This window comes from Siniperca chuatsi, linkage group LG8 (assembly GCF_020085105.1).
Source record: "Siniperca chuatsi isolate FFG_IHB_CAS linkage group LG8, ASM2008510v1, whole genome shotgun sequence".
Lineage (NCBI taxonomy): Eukaryota > Metazoa > Chordata > Actinopteri > Centrarchiformes > Sinipercidae > Siniperca > Siniperca chuatsi.
The window spans coordinates 6,531,719-6,554,035 of NC_058049.1; the positions used below are offsets into that span (position 1 = coordinate 6,531,719).

General features: G+C 38.4%; 1 protein-coding gene and 1 long non-coding RNA gene across 4 annotated transcripts in view; one reads left to right on the forward strand and one right to left on the reverse strand.

The window, feature by feature from the left end:
- Positions 1-22,317, forward strand: part of fstl5 (follistatin-like 5) — a 183,655-nt gene that overhangs the window by 126,020 nt on the left and 35,318 nt on the right. For all 3 annotated transcript variants that reach the window (XM_044206146.1, XM_044206147.1, XM_044206148.1), the window contains 2 exons: positions 12,217-12,378; positions 13,204-13,338. In XM_044206146.1, the coding sequence (XP_044062081.1) occupies positions 12,217-12,378; positions 13,204-13,338 (297 nt within the window). The remainder of the gene's footprint in view (positions 1-12,216; positions 12,379-13,203; positions 13,339-22,317) is intronic.
- Positions 10,209-22,317, reverse strand: part of LOC122880732 — a 157,229-nt gene continuing 145,120 nt past the window's right edge. The window contains exon 3 of the long non-coding RNA XR_006379021.1: positions 10,209-11,201. This is a non-coding gene — a long non-coding RNA (uncharacterized LOC122880732). The remainder of the gene's footprint in view (positions 11,202-22,317) is intronic.

Sequence of the window (22,317 nt, forward strand, 5' to 3'; positions counted from 1 at the left end):
ATCCAAGTAGATAAATGGTAGTTGAGCTCACCTCGATGCACAGCAGCAGCTCTGGAACCAGAATCCTTGATCGGGGCTAGACTTTTTCAAGAGTTGCTGGGCTGTTGTGGGGATACTCACATGTTGGAGTTTTCCCCGGAGAGTGAGAGGGTTGCCCACATGTGAGTGCATGTTGCAGAGAGAACTGCTATGACTTTTGCTATGCCTATAGCTCTGAAAAGGAGTATACTGACTTGTAGTGTCAGGTTGCAATTCTAGAGAGTGTGTGTGTGTGTGTGTGTGTGTGTCACCTTTTGTTAGGGGGGTTTGGGTAACAACAAAGAAACCGGGAGAGGATGGATTAGGAGGAACTAGAGCTGCAACAATTAGTCAATTTAGTCGATGAACAGAAAATGTATCTGCAACTACTATGTGGTTTCAGGTTCTCAAATGTGACAATATGCTTTTCTCAGATTTGGCAGTAAATTGAATATTTTAAGGTTTAAGACTGTCAGACAAAACAAGCAAAATGAAGACATCACCGTGGCCTCTGAGAAATTGTGAATGTAATTTTGCCACTATTTTTAACATTTCATAGACTAAACGATTAATCAGTTAATCGAGAAAATAACTGGCAGATTGATAGACAATGAAAATAATTGTTAGTTGCAGCCCTAGGAGGAACGGCCTGCCTGATAAAAACTATTTGGTTTATTGTACTAGATATATACTGTCCATAATGACCAACATGTTAAGCATAAACTAGTTCACAAGTGTACCTGGTACAGAGCACCTAAAGCCAGTGTTCAAAATAGACTTTGTGGTCATAACTGTTTGAAGAGCTGTCAGGTGCTCACCACTTGAACCGAAGCTGTTCCTGCTGCAAATTATCAAAAAGATGCCAACATTCTAAATTAGTTCCTAAAGATGTCTGTTTTTCTTAAATAAATGGCTACATTTGGCATACACGTTTAGACATTGATTTTTATTTTTATTTTACATACATTTCTTGATAATATTGGTAATTTCTCTTTGCCTCTTTAAATAAAAATACCTTACCCAGTCCAATACAAATGGCCATAATTTAAATGTAAAATCAGAGATGCCACAGTAAGCATCTGCCATATCTTCTTTTTCGATATCTTGCTCTACCCTCTTACTTTTTTAAATTAATGTTCATACTAGAAGAAGAACTGACAATATTATAACCCACATGGACCACATGGACATTTCATATTATGGTGTATATTTGTTTTTTTTTCATTGCTCTTCAATCTTTTATGCAACATATCCTCTGTGGACTAAACTGCCTAAATTTTAATTTTACTATTCTGATTCCTTGCAGTAAATAATAAATCAAATAAAAACACACAAAAAAAGAAGAAAATGAGCCCAACCTGTGCACACAACCAAGACCTCTTTTGAGGTAGAAAAAAAAAGAGCATGCAAACATGGCATAGTGGCATTCCCTGGAGATCCATTATGTTTTTTTTTTTGTTTTTTTAGAATAGCTGCAGTATTTATTTCTGTTTTTACTTTTGTTTTACCCTTGAAAAGTACTTTTTCATTGGCTATGTGATGTACATGTAATGCATTGGATTCAGGCTCTGGACAAAACTGTTGTCTGAGCTGGATTACTCCTACATCTCACTGAGGGAGGCATGAAGATCAGGTGAGAGAGTAATCACAACTGAGAGAGCAGGCTTTCATTATGGTGTGTGCATATTTGTCATGGTGTGTGTCTGTGAACGTCAGTGTGTGTGTAGAGTACATCATGGTGGTTTATGAGTGAGTGTTTGTATACATGTGATAGCGAGGGCACAGGATTATGTGGGATATTTTGAGGGTGAATTGTTCACGGGTACCTGGTCAGTTCTCACAATCCAATGGTTATGACTGGCGTGTTTTTTAGCAACAGCCACAAGTTCAATTTGATTGAAGAGTTGTAACAAGTCTACCAGGCTTAGTTGGAAATCTCCCAGTAGTGTGATGGCGAAGTGGTCTCCTGCCATGGTGTTTGTGTTCTTTGCTCTTGTGTGTATGTGTGTGTGTGTGTGTGTGTGTCTGCACGCCGGCTCATCTTCTAGAGCGCCATGGCCGATGTGAGCCTTGCTGAGTGATTGACGACTGGCTGGGGAGCTTTATGATGGAGCTGTCAGCCCTGCTGTGTCGCATTCTCCTGGCAGTGGCTCTCCTGACACTCTCAGAAACACATCAGAATGTCTGAATTGAGTTTTGAGTGGAAAAATCCCACCGACCGGCTCACTCCTTTTCATTTTCACAACTGTCCAGGCAAAGGAAATGGTGATTTGCACGCAGGAATTAGGTTTACACATGCACATTGGTGGAGTATGTAAGTGAGGTAGTTTCAAAAGGCAGAGAACAAACCTTTCCTGTTTAGACAACTAAGAATACTTTCATGGTTCTGTAGCTAATAAGACTTTTAAGGACCTGGCGAAAGATGCAGATTTACTGTAAGAGAAGGAATAATATTTGTTGATACTGGATGCTACCCAAGCTTTTTAAAATGTTTTTAATAATTGAATACATTCATGTTGTTATTATTTATTTAATATTATTTAATGTAATTAAATATCAATATATAGCAACAATTGGACGTACATTTGTTGTTTCAAGCCTTCAGTTTTACTGTAAAACCATCATTAGCAGCAGGTAGAGGTGTCAGGAAACACCAGGGCCCAGATGCATAAAATTCTGTGGACGCACAAGGACAGAAATATGTATACGAATGTTTGGTCATATTTATAAAGCCGCGTACGTACGCAGCTTTTTATATATCTCAATCAGTGTGGAACTGGGAGCACAAGCCTCATTTCCACTCCCATAGTTCGCCATAAATGGATGTAGAAACGCCCTTAAACATCCGTTTTTATACAGATACTTGTGCCCGCTCCACCACTCATTAGACCTGTCCAAGAGAAGAACTGCAAGAAGAAGTAGTGCAATTTCACCGACTGTGTTGCATCGCAGACGTTCTCCAACAGCACCAGAGCAGCGACCATGGCTACCACTATGGCTATTTACAGTGCCTGTATCACTAACTACACACATGTACCTGTAAACCATCGCCGCAGTGATATCTTAATCATCATTGTTAAATGTCAGAAGGATGACCCATGATTAATTTATAGAGCTCATATAAAGTGCTTCACGATTCAGGATAAAATTAAAAGATTGACACAGGGAAATAATGGCTCAAATGTAAATAAAAATAATGATAAAATTCATTGCTCATAAATATTTTAAAATTTTGTTTGTAAATGTGCCTTTGACATTTTACAGAATGCTGTGTTGACTGCAAAAATAATAACATATTGGCGCGGAACATGAACAAATGTACACTACCAGTCAAAGTTTGAGTACATCTGATTGATACCTGGTTATTCATTGTCCATTTGAAGCGCTGTAGCAATGGTGTCGGCAGTTGGTAATAAACTCGAAAAAACGTTGTTGGATGTTACTGTTGCCATCGATGTAGCTTAGCACAAGCACCAGCTGGCAGTGGGTGGAAATGTCAGTCGTCTGACATGAATGGCGATAAAATCAACGCTCTTTACTACATTCAGAATGTAATCCTTTAGCACTGACAGCATGCAGTCCAACAGCTCATTTTGTACAGTCTTTGACGTGCCTTTACAAATGGTAAAGTTAGCTGTTGGTGCTCTTCCAGCACACTGTATAGGGAGGCAACAAAATCCACCAATCCCCTGAAAATGCCAGGGTTGTCCGACAAGTCAAAAGCCCCACAAAACTTAACACAGTTGATTATTTTTGTTTTTATCCACCTGTTACGTTACAAACAGGGCTGGACTCACACGCAGGATTCAGACAAGGAGGTAGAATGTAATAAAAGGATTTATTGAATAAAGGGAAGAAGGGTGAGGGAGTTAGCTGGGGTTTGGGATCCGGAACAGGCAGAATGGCAGTGGAGATGGCGTGGCTAGCAGGCAGGCAGAAGTAAACTGAGAGCAGGCAGATGAGCAGTGATCCTGAGGCACAAAGAAACACACGTTTAGCAAATGCAAGCAAACACGGAACAAAACAAAGAGTTTCAGCATGAGCAAGAATTGGCCGACTAGTAACTACCACAGGGGTTGAATCAACAATCTGGTGATGAGTGGATGACTAGTAACTACCACAGGGGTTGAATCAACAATCTGGTGATGAGTGGATGACTAGTAACTACCACAGGGGTTGAATCAACAATCTGGTGATGAGTGGATGACAAGTAACTACCACAGGGGTTGAATCAACAATCTGGCGATGTTGATTGACTAGTAACTACCACAGGGGTTGAGTCAACAATCTGGCGATGAGTGGATGACAAGCCGGGGTAGATATACTGCAGAGGATGCACTAATTGGAGGCAGATATGTTGGCTGAGCGGAGTGATTGGAGGATGAGCGTCAGGTGAGTGTGAGCATTGGAGTCGACAAACAGTGGAGGTAGACCGGAGGAGCAGCCATGCCCACGGAGACACACACACAGAATAATTGCTGGAAACATTTAGGGAATGCAGACAAACCTCATTATGTTTCCTCACCACAATCCTGTGACCTCTGTCCAGCTGCGTAGCAATGTTCACTTTGCCTAATGTGGCTAGCATGACAGAATTATCCATGTGTACCCTGGTGTTCTCATGTTTCCTTACTTTCTCAGACAGGTGCTTCATAACCCTCACTCCCATAACTGTCCATGCTGGATATCCCCGTTGTTTTTAAAACGCAAGCACCGAAAGCAAAGTAAGGCATTATCATGACTGCATCCAGCTAGCCAGGGCTTTCTGGTGTACCAGCTAGCTTTATAAGAGAAGCCTCACATACACTGCTTCCTTTTCAAGCTAACCTGCTGTCTGATTGCGAGGTCAGGTTCATCTTTCACTTGTAGTTTCTCTGTCAAAGTTCTCTTCTCAAACAGATCTTGGAGGAGTAAGTTAGTGAATGCGATCACCATTGTCATGTAGTTAAAATGGCGCATAATGACCTACTAGCAGTGGCACGCTTGGGATGATAAATTAATCACCCTTTTCTGATTAGATTTGAGGATGCTGATTGGCACAATTTATGTCATATGTTCATCTTTGGCTAAACTGCTACTCAGACTCAGCTCCTGTGGGCGATTTCTCCATGACCCCAGAGCTGTTGAGACAGGTGGTTTTCTATCATATTTTACACATATTACTGGGTGCATTTAATATTTCAAATACACAAATATTGACAATTTGTTTAAATTATTATTATTATTATGAATGGGTTTTTTTTGTGACTCAAAGGCTCAAGGCGGGTGGCGCTCTAGCGCCCTTTATTGGCCAGCCGCCACTGCATAACTGGTTGTGGATTGTCGTAGCTAGCAGAGCTCATAGTAGGAGGTGTGTATGGATTTCAGTTGGCAAAAGCTTACATTTCCAAAAGAATGTGGTTGAGGTCTAATGTATTAAGTTCTCCCTCATCCTGATCTAACAACGTGGGTGATGGAGGCGTCGGTGGTATCCATCAGTTGTTATTCGATACACCATGCCACTTTTGATTGATCAAATCTGAAGGATTTGATTTAAGTCCCTCTCTTAACTAAACCCACTCACCTATTCCATATCACTCATGAATCTGTCTCATTACTGAAGATAACAACGCTGTGACTTCTGTTTCACTGTAACTTTAACTTTATCATGTAACACATGTAACTGCTTATATTATTAAAACAGTTCATCAGCCTAATTGATGTAACTGAGCAATTAACTGTTGTTTTGTAGCCATTTCCACCTGCTCCTGATGATGATTTTAAGGTAAAACTAAAAGCTTGGAAATTCAAATATGCCAATTTTTCCACTCATATGTTTTAAATATCAGTGTACCTCCTGTTTTCAAATATCAGCATCATATCTGCATACATTCTGCACTCATATTAGTCACATTGTATTATATTTTATCAATAACTATTTTAGTTTAATAGTTTCATTCATTGATGTAGCTCACGTAAAAACAACTTGCTGTGTAGTTAATTGTCATCAGTAGCAAAGAGTGCTTATCCTAAACTAACAACAATTATCCCAATTCTCCTGATAATATCAGATGATTTTTTTTTACATAATTATATACATTAAGTATAACTTTCAGTTATTTCTAATGCAACATTTTAATTTGCAGTCATCCAAAGCCTTCTAAACCGTTCTCTTTTTTTCAAACAGTCTTCTATTTAAATACATTTTCACTATTGGCTTGCCATGTTTTCATTCTTTCATTCTACCTTAATGGGGATTTAAATAATTTACAACACTTTATTGACCTCTTAACAGTGACCAGTTGGAACTGCAATAGCATTAATAGACAACTACAGCAGTGCAGGATGTACTTTCTTTCCCACATTCACAGTCACAGGGGGAATTGACTGACATGAGCTTTTTCTTAAATAATGGGCCTTTAACTAAGGAATGACCTTTATTGAGCTCTGTGGGCAGCCAGTCAGAATTTGAGCAAAACTGATAGAACTTGGCTCCTCCTACACAAGTCTCTGACAGCCCTCCACCCCTCCTATACCCCCCGAGTAACAGCGGTGGCCAGTAACTGACAGACAGCAGTCACATTTTCACAGAGATAGGTAAGCTCGATATTCAGAGTGGATACCTGACAGAAAAATCTATACAAGTTAATACAATGCAAACTGTGGTGACACTGCTTTTTAAATAGCTTCTCAGGCTTAAGCAGAGGTGAGATGTGATGAGTTCGATTGTTAAACAGTATTATGAAAGAAATTCAGCATTAGTGAAGATAAAATGTATTAATTGTTTATCAATAATAATATTCTCCTCCCACCAAAAATAATTAGGTATTACATCATGCTGTGAGTTCACATATTGTCCCTTTTAATAACTCAATTTAATCAAATCAATTCAAACCCTACTCTGTTTACGCAATACATCCAATTTTAATGCAAAAGTCCTTTTAGAAATTGACAAAACAATCACCACAAGGTCAAGGTGTCCAAAATTAAGAATTAACTTTAAATCTCAAGTTTTAACGAGTTTGGATGAAAAGTACTTAAAATGGTGGTCCAAAAAAAGGAAATTTGAACATCTACAGTTCCATTAGCCTGATAATCAGACTAATCAATAGCAGCTATGAGCAGTTTTCATGACAATCAAAACATATGCTGATTTAGGAGTTCTCTGTAAGTCGACTTATAATAACCTTTACAGCTATGTCCATCTCATCCACAGTTGACGCCATTTTTCATTAATCTAGCTAGCTAGCTATGTAAGAAGATGTCGTCCTTCCTAATCCCACCAATTTAGCTCTGATTGGTCCATTGTTCCTTTAACCATGGGAAACAACCAACTGCCAATAAGCACAACAACAGACCTATTTGAATCACTGAAAAGCTCTCTGGTCTGGAACCAGGCTATAGTCCTTCTGTGCATATAACCTCAAACTCCAAATCAAATAATTAAGAACATTTAAATTTGTTCCTTTCAGATATACCACTAATTAGGGGTGTAACGGTAAACTTGTTTATACAGGGCAGGCACAACGGACTTACTGAAATGCACACGTTAAGGCACATTGTTGCGGGGCTCAAGCACTTTGACCGTATGCTTAAATTCTGTATTCTCTGTCGCATATCTGTAGTGATAAAACTCCTATAACATTAGTTATTGATTTGGCACGGTCAGAATCTGTTGTGTGAAACTGCCTGAACGCTGTGGGTAGAAGGACTAGCCTTCCAGTCTATTTTTGTCTCATTCCGCTAATCGACACATTTGGGTGATGTGGTCATAAATGTCTTGTTTGAAGTGTTTCCACAGACATACCCGACTTCAGTTGAACAATGTTGACCTACAGTTTCACACTAATTGTTGCCCATTTTTGCTGAAACCGGAATGCTCCCATACAGTGGATCACAGTGGATCACATTACAGTGGAAATGTCATGGGAGGATCCTCCTCATTTGTGTTTGCCAATCGGAGGCAGCAACACTACATCATCATCATCATCATCATCATCATAATAATAATAATAATAATGACCGTACTCATAGAGAATACAGTACATGAGCTTGACTGACCTGCCTAACTGGGCTAAGCCCACTAGCATGCCACAGCTGATAGGCAACAATTGGTGCTCTGCCAAAACGTTCCAGGTAAAACTCACAATTTCTGTTATGCACGTGCGAGTATTCGGAATGCCAGTGGGGAAAAAATTAAGTACATTTTCAAATTAAGAAACACCCGAAAGGCCCTATCTAGAGCCAGTGTTTGGTTTGTCCGTTCTGGGCTACTGTAGAAATATGGCCATGCAACATGGCTCCCTATGTTGATAAAAACGTCTTATTCTAAGGTAATGAAAACACAACGATTCTTATTTTCAGGTGATTATACACCAATGGAAACATACTTGAATACATGAATATTATATTTCATTTCTGCCAATAGCTCCTTCAAAATGTTACACACTGGACCTTTTAACATTGTTTCTGTGTTTACCAACATAGTTATGTAATTATGCCGTGCAGAACTGGGGTGAATACCTGCATAGAAACCTCACTTGGATGTTTGAGGAAACTAGGCTGGGTTATTAAAGTTTTGGCAGGCACTGGGCCCCTCCCATCACAGATGTTTGGTTGAATTGGGTCCATGGAACCTACAGAGGACTCAAATGCAGCTTCTGCTCTGCCTCAGCCAACTTCTATATACCCAATCACAGCACTCATCAGACCTTCACTTACCTACTCTTTAATTACACCTCTACAGACTGCACCTACACTTTTACTTTATCCTATCTGACTCCTGTAGTGGTGTTACCAGCTCTTATTGAATCATAGTCAGTCAGCTTAAAGTACCAACCAGTTCCATCTTCTCAAATCACACAAGCAGTTTACCCAAAAAGGTGTATGAGGTGAGATGTGATCTCGCCGTCATGTTATCCATTTTCTATCAGTCTCGATAGCATCAGAAGATATTCCTATATACTGTATTGGCCCTAACAAAAGACCATCCTGATCATAAGATCACTACCCTGTCTCCCCTTTTCAGCCCGTTTCCAAATAGATTATGAAGGTAAAAACAAATGAATGTAGGAAGATGTACTATATTCATACATATACATATTTTAAATTACACAAATATATAAATCCAAAAATGAACTATAACATTTTAAAACATAAAATAAACACATTTTTTAAAATTTACTAAGTCTACAGGTATTTCTAATTCCATTTTACCATCTCAAAGAGAACCAGTATTAACTGGTGGATTAGTGTAGTAGACCATCAAAAACCCTCTGGGAAGCAGCTGAGTTAAATCCAGATAATTTTTCTGTTTTCCCTCACACTCTTGAAAAATGAATGCATAAGGACATATGTCAAGTCCATAAAGTCCTTAAATGTAAGATGACCCTGCTTTTATATACTTTTATATATACTGTACTGTATGGGAGAGCTGAAGCTTTTGCTCAAATAAAACATCCTAACCTAAATTTCACTATTACTGACCACTGTGGCAGTAATACTGTGTTTTGTTGAATAAAAAGGCTTGTGGATCTATTTTGTTTTAATTCCAGCACACTAATTGACAATATTGTGAGATTGCCTGAGAGGTTTTATTAATGAGGTGCTCAAGGGAACCTGGTCGATCCATGCTCGCACTATAGGGCTGTTGATTAATAGGCTGTTGTGGTCATGGGCCAGCAACAAAGGTGTGTGCCATGACCACCCCCCAACCACTTCCACACAAACACACACAAACACTTCTCCATCTTCACTAATGAAAGAAAAGCACAACAATGAAAGTTATCCTCTGTTGGGTGATTGTTTTCATTATTGATTATCTGCAGATTATTTTTTGATTCATTGTTTTGCCTGTATAATGTCAGAAAATGGTGAAAAATGTCACAATTTCCAAGAGTCCACAGTAAAGTCTTCAAATTGCTTGTTTCGTCAAACCAACAGTCCAAAACCCAAAAGCATTTACTCATTTAACACAAAGGAGAGCAGCAAATCCTAACATGCATGAACCAGCAAATGTTTGCCATTTTTGCTTGAAAGGTAACTCAAATGATGAATCAATTATCAAAACAGTAGCCAGTTAATTTCCTAGGGGTCAACTGATCAACTCGACTAATTATTTCAGCTCTAATCCTCTGTATTACCAGTATCAGGCTTTCAATTTAATTTCATTGCGTGGAACAATTTCAGAATTCATCATCAGATTTTTTTTGTTTTATTGACTAACTATTACGGAACTTGGAGTTGAGTTCAGGACGCATCTGAAAACATGGCAGAGAAAGTATTAGAAACCTGGACCAGGTGTTTATATGCCACAGTACCATAGCATATCCAGACTTCTCAAAACCAGGATAAGGGCTTATCCACCAGATAACGATGTTTTACATGTGCAAAACATAACCAGGATTTAAAAAAACAAAAAAAAACAACAACAACCTGATCATAACTAGGATACTAGCATGCATGTAAACATGCACGACAAGGTACAAAACATATAATGGATAGGACACATGTTATGTGAAAATGCAAGACATGCAAATCACAAAATTTAATGAAAGTATATACCTTTTAGAAATACTTTGATCACTGCTCTTATTGTATGTGTATTCAGGAAGATTGATGTACAGATGCAGCTATAGATTCCAACAAGCTTTATTTACAGAGCAATTTCAACGAACATGGCTGTTACAAAGTGATTTACAGTAAACACATGACACAAAAACAGATAAAAAGTAGGATGATAAAACCAGAGAAAGAACATGAGCTACACACACACAAAGAAATGGGGCCAGAGCTTTTGTATGCTTGTATGGGCATGTGGGAGGATATTAAGTGTGAGTAATAATCTTCACTCAAAAGATGGTACAAAATAATTTGTCTCCATGGGTTCTATTCAGTCAACCTTTTGATACTGCTGAGGGGCATCGGCGTAACTGAAGTGTCTCTGTGACTGTGATTGGTAAAGTAACCTGGGTGCCGTAAGATCTCTCGGTGGCTCACTGTGGATGGCGTGTTGGCAGTCAGGTTGACGTGAGCTCCAAAGCCCGGGAGTGCCGTGGTTACCAGATGGCCATGGCAACAATCTTCAGTCCTTTCACTCACCTGGCTGAGTAAAGACTTCCTCTAACCCAGTGCCCACAGGAAATGGTCTCTACAGCACGTCTGCCTTCTTTGCTTCTGCCAAGACTCTCGCTCCGCTCATGTCTCTGAAGTCAGTTTCAGAAAGGAGAAAAAAAAAAGAGGACACTGATTTGGGCCACAGAGGCTGTGAGGGATTGCGCAAAACAAGATGGCAAGATAGAGAAATTTCATGTCCCTACTTAAACTGCTGCCAGGTTGTCATCCTTATACGTGACAGGCTGTTGTGGAATGAGTCATGCTGCTTTTTTATGGTCGCACTGTAAACAGTTCATTGTCACTGTCCAAGTTTCAGTCACCATTTCTGTGGGAGAATCTCCTCAGATATACTACTATCCTATTGAACAGTTTTATTTATCTTTGTTATGCTATTCAGAGAAGGCTTCTTCCTTTTTAAAGGATTATTCAAATTCATTCTTTTGATATTTTCCATGTTTTGTGGAGCAGGACTCTTAACAAGTTAGCCCCTGGATGTAGAGCACAACTTGTAGCACATTCTCAGCCAATGCATAAATGCATATTATTAATGTATTTGTGTGTTTTATTGATTTATGTTGATTTATGGTTCTTACAGTACACTATGTAGGAGAGGGTTTTTTTGGTTTGTTTATTTTTGCTTTAGGGTAGGGTAAAGAAGTAAAACTCCAGCATGACAATGGCACAATGTGCAGAAATGTGTAAAGTCAGCTTTTGGAACAGTTTGCAGAAGAGAGCGACATTTAGTTTGTGCCTTTTCTTTTTTCACACATTTTGTTTTATCTGCTTCTATCCCCTCCTCTCCTTCCTGACAAAAGGTTACATAAAATCAATGGCAACCAAGCAAAATCAATAACGTCCGAACAGAGGTCCTGTCCCTTATTTATCTATCTGATTTGTTTTGCTTCACAGCATGCGTTCCTCTATCCTTATCTAAAGGCATTCAGCTGAAAATACACTCAATCCTATTGATAGTGTATGCTAATACCAAACCATAATAAGGGTGCCTCACTCCTCAAGTGGTACCAATGTAAACAATAGTGTGGGATGTACAGCAATTATTCATTTTTCAACTGTCTCCCTCTCCTCTTGTTCACCATATTCCAGTTCCTCCCGTCATCCGAGTGTACCCAGAGAGCCAAGCCAGGGAGCCAGGAGTCACTGCCAGCCTTCGCTGCCACGCAGAGGGCATTCCCAGCCCCCAGCTGGCCTGGCTGAAGAACGGCATGGACATCACAACCAAGCTGTCAAAACAGCTCACCCTGCAAGGTACAGAGGAGTCAAGAGTTTACTGCTCACTGCATGTACACTTATATAGTTTTATTCCCACTACTGCTTCTTCCATTATTATTTTTACTACTGCTGTTACACTTTTACTGCTACAATTGCTCTTACAATTGCTGCTACTACCACTGAAATAAATTTCAATATTATTGCTACTATGTGACCATGACTACTATCACTCTTACTAATACTGCTACTTCTAATAATAAATAACTTTGTATGTGTAAAATGGGGCTGGGCGATACAACCTAGAATTTATATCAAGATAAATGATCAGATTACTTCAGTAACAGTAGATGTAACCTTTTTTGATTGGTGTGTTAACTTTAACCAAATTCATTGGTTATTGTGGCTATTTTCAGTTTAAAGATGTTGGCTGAAAATTGCAATATGAGTACATTTAAGTCATCAAGAGATTCATATGTCGGTAACTTGATGAATTTGGTTTATTGTACAGCCCCAGTATCAAATATTCTAAAGCAAAGTTTTTCCTTATAGTTCTTTTAATAAATTGTAAATCCAAATGCTTTTCCTTTGAGGTTGTACACAAAAATGATGAACCAGAAACCTGTCCCAGTGCTCAAAGAAACACAGCATATGGCAGACCTGTGCCACATTCTTACTTTGAACTCCTACCTTTTTGAATTCTCCCCGAAACAAACCTCTCAACTTCCTTCCTAACATATTAGAGAACTGTCATGTAACAGAGTAATGGTAGCAGTAGATCGTAGCGTGGTCGACTTTTATCTTTTTCTGGAAGGCAAACTGTCTTTTTTTTTTTTTGTCTGTTCCCTCTGTTGTTCCTCAAAGCTAATGGAAGCGAGGTGCACATCAGCAACGTGCACTTTGAGGACACCGGTGCCTATACCTGCATCGCCAAAAATGAGGCTGGCGTGGACGAGGACATCTCTTCGCTATTTGTGGAGGACTCTGCGCGCAAAACTTGTATGTATAAGTCATGATGTCAGTCTCAGTTTTCATTCAAGGGATAATGGAGCCATGCAAAGCTTGGAGCTTTTAATAATTTATCCCGTGAGTTCTTAATAGTTTATATCTGTGATAGAATGATAGAGCCTCTGCGAGGGAAGTAATGGTGATACTATCTATACTCTCTCCGTCTCCTGCTTTGGAAGCAGAAAAAATTGTTCATCCACCGCTCCCTCCACTCAGAAAGACATTTTTGTCGCTCATATTTGATCTCCTCTATGCTTGGAGAAAATAAATTTAATATGAAAAATGCCAAACATTGACTGTTTCTTGCTTCTCAAATATGAAGATTTGCTTAATTTCTTTATTTTATATCCTTGTAAATTTAATATCTTTTGCTTTTGCCCTGTTAGTCACACAAAAAAGGCATTTGAATATGTCAACTTGGGCTCTTTGGCAAATTGTGATGGGAATTTTTCACAATTTTCTGACTTTTCTTCCCTTAAACATTTACATCGACAGATTAATCGATTATGAAAATAATCATTAGTTGCAGCCGTAATGTTCATTATCAGATAATCTATCGCTCTTTTAATTTTCAATTAAATAATAATTAGTCTATAAAATGTTTTAAAAAAAAATCAAAATTACCCTGAGCCTAATCTCAGAATGCTTGTTTTGTCTTATAAACAGTCCAAAACCCAAAGATAGTTGGTGAAACCAGTGAATGTTTGGCATATGTGCTTAATAACTTAATCATTAATTATCAAAATTGTTGTCAGCTACTTGTCTGTCAATTTATTAATCAACTAATCGTTCAACACTACCATCTACAAATTTTCCTCTCTATCATGCTCAACATCAGTGATTTTTGGCATGCATACTAATTGATTAAGGTGGTATTTGGCATTAGTCATCAACTGTCAATATGCAACTGTGTAACATTAGGGTTGTGACACAAGCAATCTCTTATTCAAATTTGGAAGCATTTTTCGACACAAACAATCTCCTCTTCTACCCTCCCCATGAATAGTCTCACACGGTAATTAGCTTTGACCTTCTCAGAAATGTCAAAATCTGTCTTAGGGGTTCAAGACCAGTTGTTACTTTGTTGTACTTTCCTGTGGGTAATTAGGGTTCCCAAATAGCACACTTAGCAACTTTGCAGTCGAGTCACACATCTCACGTGTACACTGCCCCTCACCTCTGCCAGACCCAACGCGTTTAGATGTCATCCCAGCGGTACGATACTTCGTCCACCCAGCCTGTCACGCATCAGAGGATCATACTCGGCAAGGTCAGAAGTCACTTGTGTGCTTTGAAGCTTTTGAAGCTCTACCGTGGGCCAAAATGGTACTAGGAGTTGCAGACCCTTTTTTGAGTGAGTAACCCCACAGGATAGGAGTTCAAAGGAAAGTCAGCAAACAGCCAGACGTGGCTGCACTACTACATTATGAAAGGTAGAGAGAGAAGAAAAAAAGACTTTACTACACTGTTGTAGTCTGGCATGAATATCTGACCGACTGCATACTTGACCCACTCTAGTTTTCCTATGAGAATGCCACCTTTATTCAGAAGCTAGCTTAGCGAGCAAATGGAAGCGTACTCTATCTTCCCTGGATTGGCTGTCTCTGTGAGCCTGAGGCTAATGTGGGGGGCAGCCCTCAACTGCTGAAACCCTCAACTCTGCTCCTAAAAATATACACCCTGACAAGTTAGTTAGTTCATAAATGTTATGCTTGTTTCTTATGACCAATTTTTGAATTATATTACATGATCTTGATATTAGGAATTTCAGAATTCATATTCAAAATAATGTAAATAACACTAAAAATGTGACCGTTGCAGAGATCACCACTAAGATGGCTCATATATGGTTGATTACCAGTTAAAGAGTATTTTTGGCCCATCATATCCCTTAGTTATGATGGGTCAGTTAATTTCACCTTTTTTGTCTTCGTCACTGCAGTTTGTCATTGTGCCGCATATGTTATGATTTTCCAGATTTGTCTCTCTTGTATAATAAAATTAAATTATTTTGTAGTTTTTTGGACTGATGCACCTGCAGTTTTGATCACAGGTGATTTAGTCTCTTTGGAGAGCTGTTAGTTGTGTCATGTTGCTTTGAAATCTTACATATCAAAGATGGAGAAAGAAGAGACGCACTTACAGGTCTCTTTTCCAGCTGACAAATGTTGCTAATTGGCATTGACTCTAATATAATTCACCTCTGTAGCAGTGTTTGTACCTAATGATTAATTTATTTCAGAATTATTCCCAGGAAGTTTTACTTTGCCTGACTCCAGTAATTATGTTAAGAATAGAACTGAGGATTGATTAAGTTAACAATAACAAAGAATGAACTCGGTAACTCCGTCAGCCAGAACTAGATTGGACAGTACAAACCTGCTCTGTCTTCACATTGAAATAACAAGTTGTCTGGGATAAAAGGGGGACAAAAAGAGGAATATCAGATTGTTCAGCTTTACAAGTGTAATTTGTTTAATAGTCACAAAAGGTCGTCAGACTTATTTCTGAAGTGCTACAGTAGTCTAAAGTGCTTTTAACATGGGTCCATCACAAAGCACTTTACAGCTAACAACTGTGTGCATGTGAGGGACAGTGACAGAGAAAGTAGATTGTAAACTATTTAATTGTGTCCAATCAGAGTCTAAGGAGTTTTCCGCTTATAGAAAAATGTTCACAAATGTCAAATGCTTAAAAATCGTATAATTTTTTCAATATGTGAAATTGCTATACATTTATTAATCAATAATTGTGTGGGAAATATTTGATCAAATGAACTTCAGATGTATGAAGGTGTGGAAAAAACAACTAGATACATTTTTGGAGGAGGGAAACTGACTAATATTTGAGTGCAGCCTTGTTTATGGCTATGCAACTGCTCATATAAAAAGGTGAAACAAACAAACATAAAATTCATTAAATCTGTGAGAACGCTGCGGGTTTGAGTTTTGACCCTCTCGTCATTTGCATTATCTTGGCATTTGATTAGCCGCTGGAGATGGACAGATATTTTTATTGGGCTCTCTAATAAGGGGGCTGGGTGATATTTTCTAGGAAATCTGCCAGCTGTCGTCAATACGTCAGTGTTTAAAGCCAGAACAGAGCGACGAGGAGAATCTGAGCTGCTCATGTGTATTGTGATGTTCAATGTTAACACAGCAAAATTCATCAGGCACAACAAGTGTCATTGTACACTGCAGCTGTTTTCACCTGAGTGATTCCTGTAAGTGGATATTAATATGTTTAACAAGCAGCTGTTATTACAAAAATATTAATAATAGAAAAAAACACCAGTGGATTGGTACTTGCAAGTGCAAGCAGCTGATCTTGCAATGAATGTTCAGAGCACAGAGGGCTGTTCATTTAGCTGAAGTTGTTGGATGTGTTACTTTAACTGCAGAATCCCCATCTGCCCTTTACACACACCCTGCTGCGCCATGCTCACATGAGATGCTGGCACACTGGTGGCACTGCTTCATATATTCTGTGAAATTCACACTCAGTGTAGTTATGTTCTTTTCACAAATTCAAACATTTTAATTCTGTTTGATACATTTTTAAAAAAATCAAAATTAATGCAATTAATTAATGCTAATTTATTCCACACATTTAAATATGTAAGATTTGGCCACAATTTTAGTTTAAAACAAAAAAAACAAAAAAATTAACTATCCTTACCAACAGAATGTGGAGAAGTAACAGTTATGACATCATGTCAAAGATGTCTTTGTATTGTGTTGCAAAGATATCTACTGAAATTAGCATGCTCACAAAATGTTAAGAAAGGAAATATTCTTACACCTATTTTCCTTATCAAACAGAAAAATACAACTGTACACCTTCTGAATCCATGTTTCTCTCTTTCACCAAACTAAGACCAGCTTGACTACCTTGTTAGCTCATCGTAAAACACACCTTATTCAAACTCCAACAGAAACAAAATAAAACTCACCAAAACCATCTTGGTTAGTCTTTAAACAATCACCAACTCTGGTTTGGTCAAAATAATAAATCCTTAATCCACCAAGTTAGATGTGAAACATATTCTGACTCTACTTGCTGTCGCTTCCTCTCTGTTGCCCGACTGCTAAGTTGGCTAACTGAGCTAACTAGCTAATGGCAGTTAGCAGCAGTTATGACCTGATATGCGATATGCTGCCCCCTATTGATTTGGATTATGAATTCGACAGGTGGAGAGTAGCCTCACTTCTTACATATTGCCCCTTCACAAATCCAAATCTCAAAGCATTTTTTTAAGAGTTTAAAATCTTTTAGATTCACCCACATAAAACTTTTTTAAAACAATATTTTTACTGACATACAACAGAACCCCTGTTCCACCAACAAGAACAATTCAGCCAGACAAAAAGAAAAGCAGACATGTTAAAGCTCCTAATTACAAATAAGACAAATACAAATAATTAAAACAAGATAGAAAATAAGACCTTGTAGTCCCTCATTCGTCCAGGAGTGTTCTATCGTAGAAAAGGTTTCAGTCGTAGTCATCTGGACACTGTTTTTAGAATCAAGACGTTTCAGCTCCCATCCGGAAGTCATTCTCAATTGTGAAAAAATGGGACGGGAACTGGAAATTTAAGCTACTCTGTGTTACGTAAGGAAGGAATCTGCCTGAGTATCTGTTAATAGCTAGTTTCACCTGAAACTGAACTAATAGTTTCCAAGATGGCCATTTTGGCCTTCCCAAAATTCACAGAGAATGTTCCACTCAGACCCATCGTGTGCAGCACAGATTCCATCACATACAACATAGCCAAACATTTGACTACAATCTTGGCTCCGCTGGTGGGGAACACAGTACATCATGTGGAAAACACACAGAAATTTGTGGACAAAGTGAAACATCTCCAGTTGGACCCAGATGACGTTATGGTTTCTTATGATGTTGTGTCCTTGTTCACTTGCGTCCCGACCTCAGAAGCAGTGACAGCGGTGAGAAGACTGCAGGAGGACTCCAGCTTGCAGCACGGGACCAAGCTTACACCTGAACACATATGCAAACTATTAGACATCTGTCTCAACACAACCTACTTCCAATTCCGGGGACACTTCTACAGACAGATTCACGGCTGTGCTATGGGCTCTCCGGTCTCTCCCATCGTGGCCAACCTGTACATGGAACAGTTTGAGACGACTGAAACCTTTTCTACGAAAGATAGAAAATAATAAGTCAAGTTTATCTGTTTCATACTTTCAAAAACAAAAGTTACAAATAGTTTTTAGATGGCATATAATTTCATTATTTATCCCTTAATGGAATACCAAATGAATGTTTTTTATGTAAGTTCTTCTTTGTCAAAGTAACCTGACTCAAAAAATAGAATGAGGAACATTCTGTTCCAGGTCACCCATTAATTAATCTCAGTTTAGACTGGATCAGCCCTCAGGTTTTCCAGTAACAACAGTTCAATGATCACACAGCATTGCAAAACTTTTAAGTATATTTTCTTAAGTATGGCACCTCTAGGGCTACAAAGTCAATTCATCCCATCTCATCCCCTCTATAAGGAACGGCCTAAGAAGCACCTTCAGTAACCGTCTCATCCTACCGAGGTGTTCGAAGGAGCAGGAGCCGTTACACAATGCTACCTGCCATAATGACTTCAGTCTCAGCCAACTCAGTGGTTTCTGAGGCCCGCAGTAGGATGGTCACCCCTCATGGACTGTACGATACCCAGGGTCCCCGCTGATCCTTAAAAAGTCTTAAAACGTCTTTTTTGTTTGTTATATTCAAGGTCTACAAATGTCTTAAAATGTCTAGAATTGTAGGAGGAGAGGCTTTAAATTTGATAAAAGTTGTAATTTGAAAAAGTAGTTAAAATTAGCACAACCTTAAACATCTACAGCAGAAAAATGCAACATACATATTAATGCAGCAGTAACATTAATCCAGAAACATCAGATATAATAGGAAACCACTGACAGGGAACATTTTACTGCACAATGAGTACTTTTACTTTTTATACTTTAAGTACATTTAGCAGATAATACTAACATACTTAAGTAAGGTTTTGAATGCAGGACTTTTACTTGTAGTGTAGTATTTTTACAGTGTGGCATTAGTACTTTTACTTCATTAAAGGATCTGAATACTGCCGCTCTGGCAAAACCTTCAGCTACCATTCATCAGACTACCGCCATACAGCTTTATTTTCGTTAATGAAAAGGTAGTTATGTTAGCTAATGTGCACTGAATATTCAGTTAAAACTCTAACGGTGTATACTGTAGTCTAGTTTGTCAATATATTTTGCCACAGTAATGGTATTATTTTTTCCTTTTAGAGGTATTAAAAAGGTCTTAAGTCATTAAATTTGTACTTAAAAAATGTGCAGATACCCTGACTATACTGTACTGTCTATACACGTGACATGTTTCTAGACACGTGGTCTTATACATTTAATACTATATTGATCATACCATTGTACATAGAGCTTACATATTTTTAGTAGTATTTTTAGTATTTTATTTCTTATTATTCCTTTTCTGTTCACCTAACTACTATTGCTATTCCCATCTTCTCCATCACTTTGTCAATTTCCTGCCACAACACTAGTCTTTCATTTCCATGAGCTACCTGCCTGGAAATGGCAACTAGCCATGATGACGCAGAGGTAACCTGCATTTGTAAAACCTCAGTGGAGAAGCAAATGCCAAACGCAGCCTGTGCACTTGAAATCATATTAGAATTAACTTCACTGAAAGAGCCAGACACATTAGAAGTTAGGCAAGCTGGCCAGACTTCACCTATTCTGGATATCATCCTTCTGTCTCTTTACCATATACCTTGTTTCATGCTTAAGTGATTTCTAAACATCATGTAAAAGAGAAATCTGGTTTCTGTTCTGTAATCAGGAAAGGGGATTAGAGAAACCTGATTTCCCCAGCTAGATTTCTCTGGAGAATGCCAATTTATTTATTTATTTTTTGGCCATGTTATACAGTAATCAGATTTCCAAACAGCTTTTTACTAGTACAGTTGAGTACTTGGAAGAGGAGTGATTCATCCTTTGTATTTAAAACAACTCAATCTAAAGCCCGACTAATATTGAAACAAAATGTAGCTTCTAGTAATCTAAATAAGTCTGTTTCCACCGCTGAACGTTAGATTATTTGTGTAGCTGGACACATTCTCTCCGCTCTGCCTATCAGTCTGTCTGTCCTCACTGTGTTGTCACTCTGCTCCAACACAGACACACACAGCAACAAATAAAGGTCAGGACCAACGCAGCTTCTTCTATCACTGATAAAGTTAAAATAAGAAATCCCTGCTTCCAAAATAAGGTTGGGTGTAGGGGAGAAATCTGATTACAGTACATGAAAATGCATTCTCTAGCCCTCGCTAGTACATGAAACCTGGCTTTTCATCAGCTACAGAGCGTGGCCCATGTGAACTCCCTCCCTCTCCTGGCACTAGCTAACTAGCTAGCAAATGGCAGGAAGAGTGACTGTTAGTTACTTGATAGCAGAAGTCACTGACACACAGTGAGTTCATCCCTCACTTCAGCCAGGTTAAGATAAGGAATGGTGCCACAAGAAATGTTCACATAAATGATGGTATCATTTTTGATACCAGTTCCAATACTGTACCTGTGTTTTAGTACCAATACCACAGTCTTAGGAAAATTGTTTTTTTCTACAATTTTTTTATTTTTTATTTAACAAAATGTCAGACTTCTCTTAACATAAGCAGATGCAAAACAGTATTGCTAATTTTAGACTATTTCATTTAGATAAAATGTCTGATCAAAGAATAAACAAGACTAAAATTATGACAAAGGCTTTTGACAACTCCCTTGTTACGACACATATCCAAGCGGCATTGTTCATATACTTGCGTGTGTACTTTGTGTGTACCTGGTGGATTAAAACGTATATCCAGCAGGGGGCAGATAAGGGCAGAATGGCTGGCTGACACCTGAAAATGTTCCTTGAAAACTTCAGATTTTGCACAATGTAAACATAATGGTAACACTCGTGGCAGTTACAATACTATAATGTTAATGTTATAATCGCTGCAGAAAAGATTGTGTAGTTTCTTCAGAATCTGCTGCTGATTTAACGTTTGAATATACTGCCCCCCAACATTCATGTGCTTAATTACTTCCAACCCTTGGAAGGAATGCAGGATAGGTAGGATTTTTTTGGCCAGTATTCAAGGAAAAAACACAACATTGGCCCACTTATTACCCGTCTCTAGATCAGCATCTGGTTTGACATCCTGGCTTCAGTGAGAGACTACAGGGACAAATATGATGGAAGTAATGGAATCAATGAAGATCTGACCTTAACCACACCAAACACAAACCTATCTAAACTTAATCATGTCTAACATAATACACAAGTTTAAGCATTTCATAGCTAACTCCCCAAATCATCCATATCTAATATAACACCTAAACACTGACTTGAACCCAGGCTCATGATCAAAAAAGCTTTTAACTACTTCTTTCAACATAGTTGTAAATATTTTGTCCCCCTATTTTGTTTTCAAGCGTTAGTCCTTTTGTTTGTCTTGTTCACAAGTTCTGACTTAATTGTCTTCAGGCTCAGGGAAGATATGCACATTATTAAAACAGGTGGCATTTGCCTTTTTAAGTAGCAGAATCAAGGACACTTTCAACCAAGAGTTCCATACTCTGATCCCACAGAAGTTGAGAAGCTGGTGGGCATGTTGTGGTGCCAGACTACCCTTGATCTAATACCACTGATCTGAAACAGACAGATACAAATGACACATTGTGATTATACTTTGAAGTGTGTTAGAAATCTGACTTTTTGGAAAGTAATGATCTCATTCTGTGAAATCATTGTGTTTATGACCTGCCTTAGGCTTTTCATTCACACACTCGAATAAGAGAAATAGCTGAATAACTAAGCCAGTTGTCAAAGGGCTGAATAAGGTATTAAGCAGGAGATGAACTGAAAAACATGATTTGATGAGCGAGGTATGA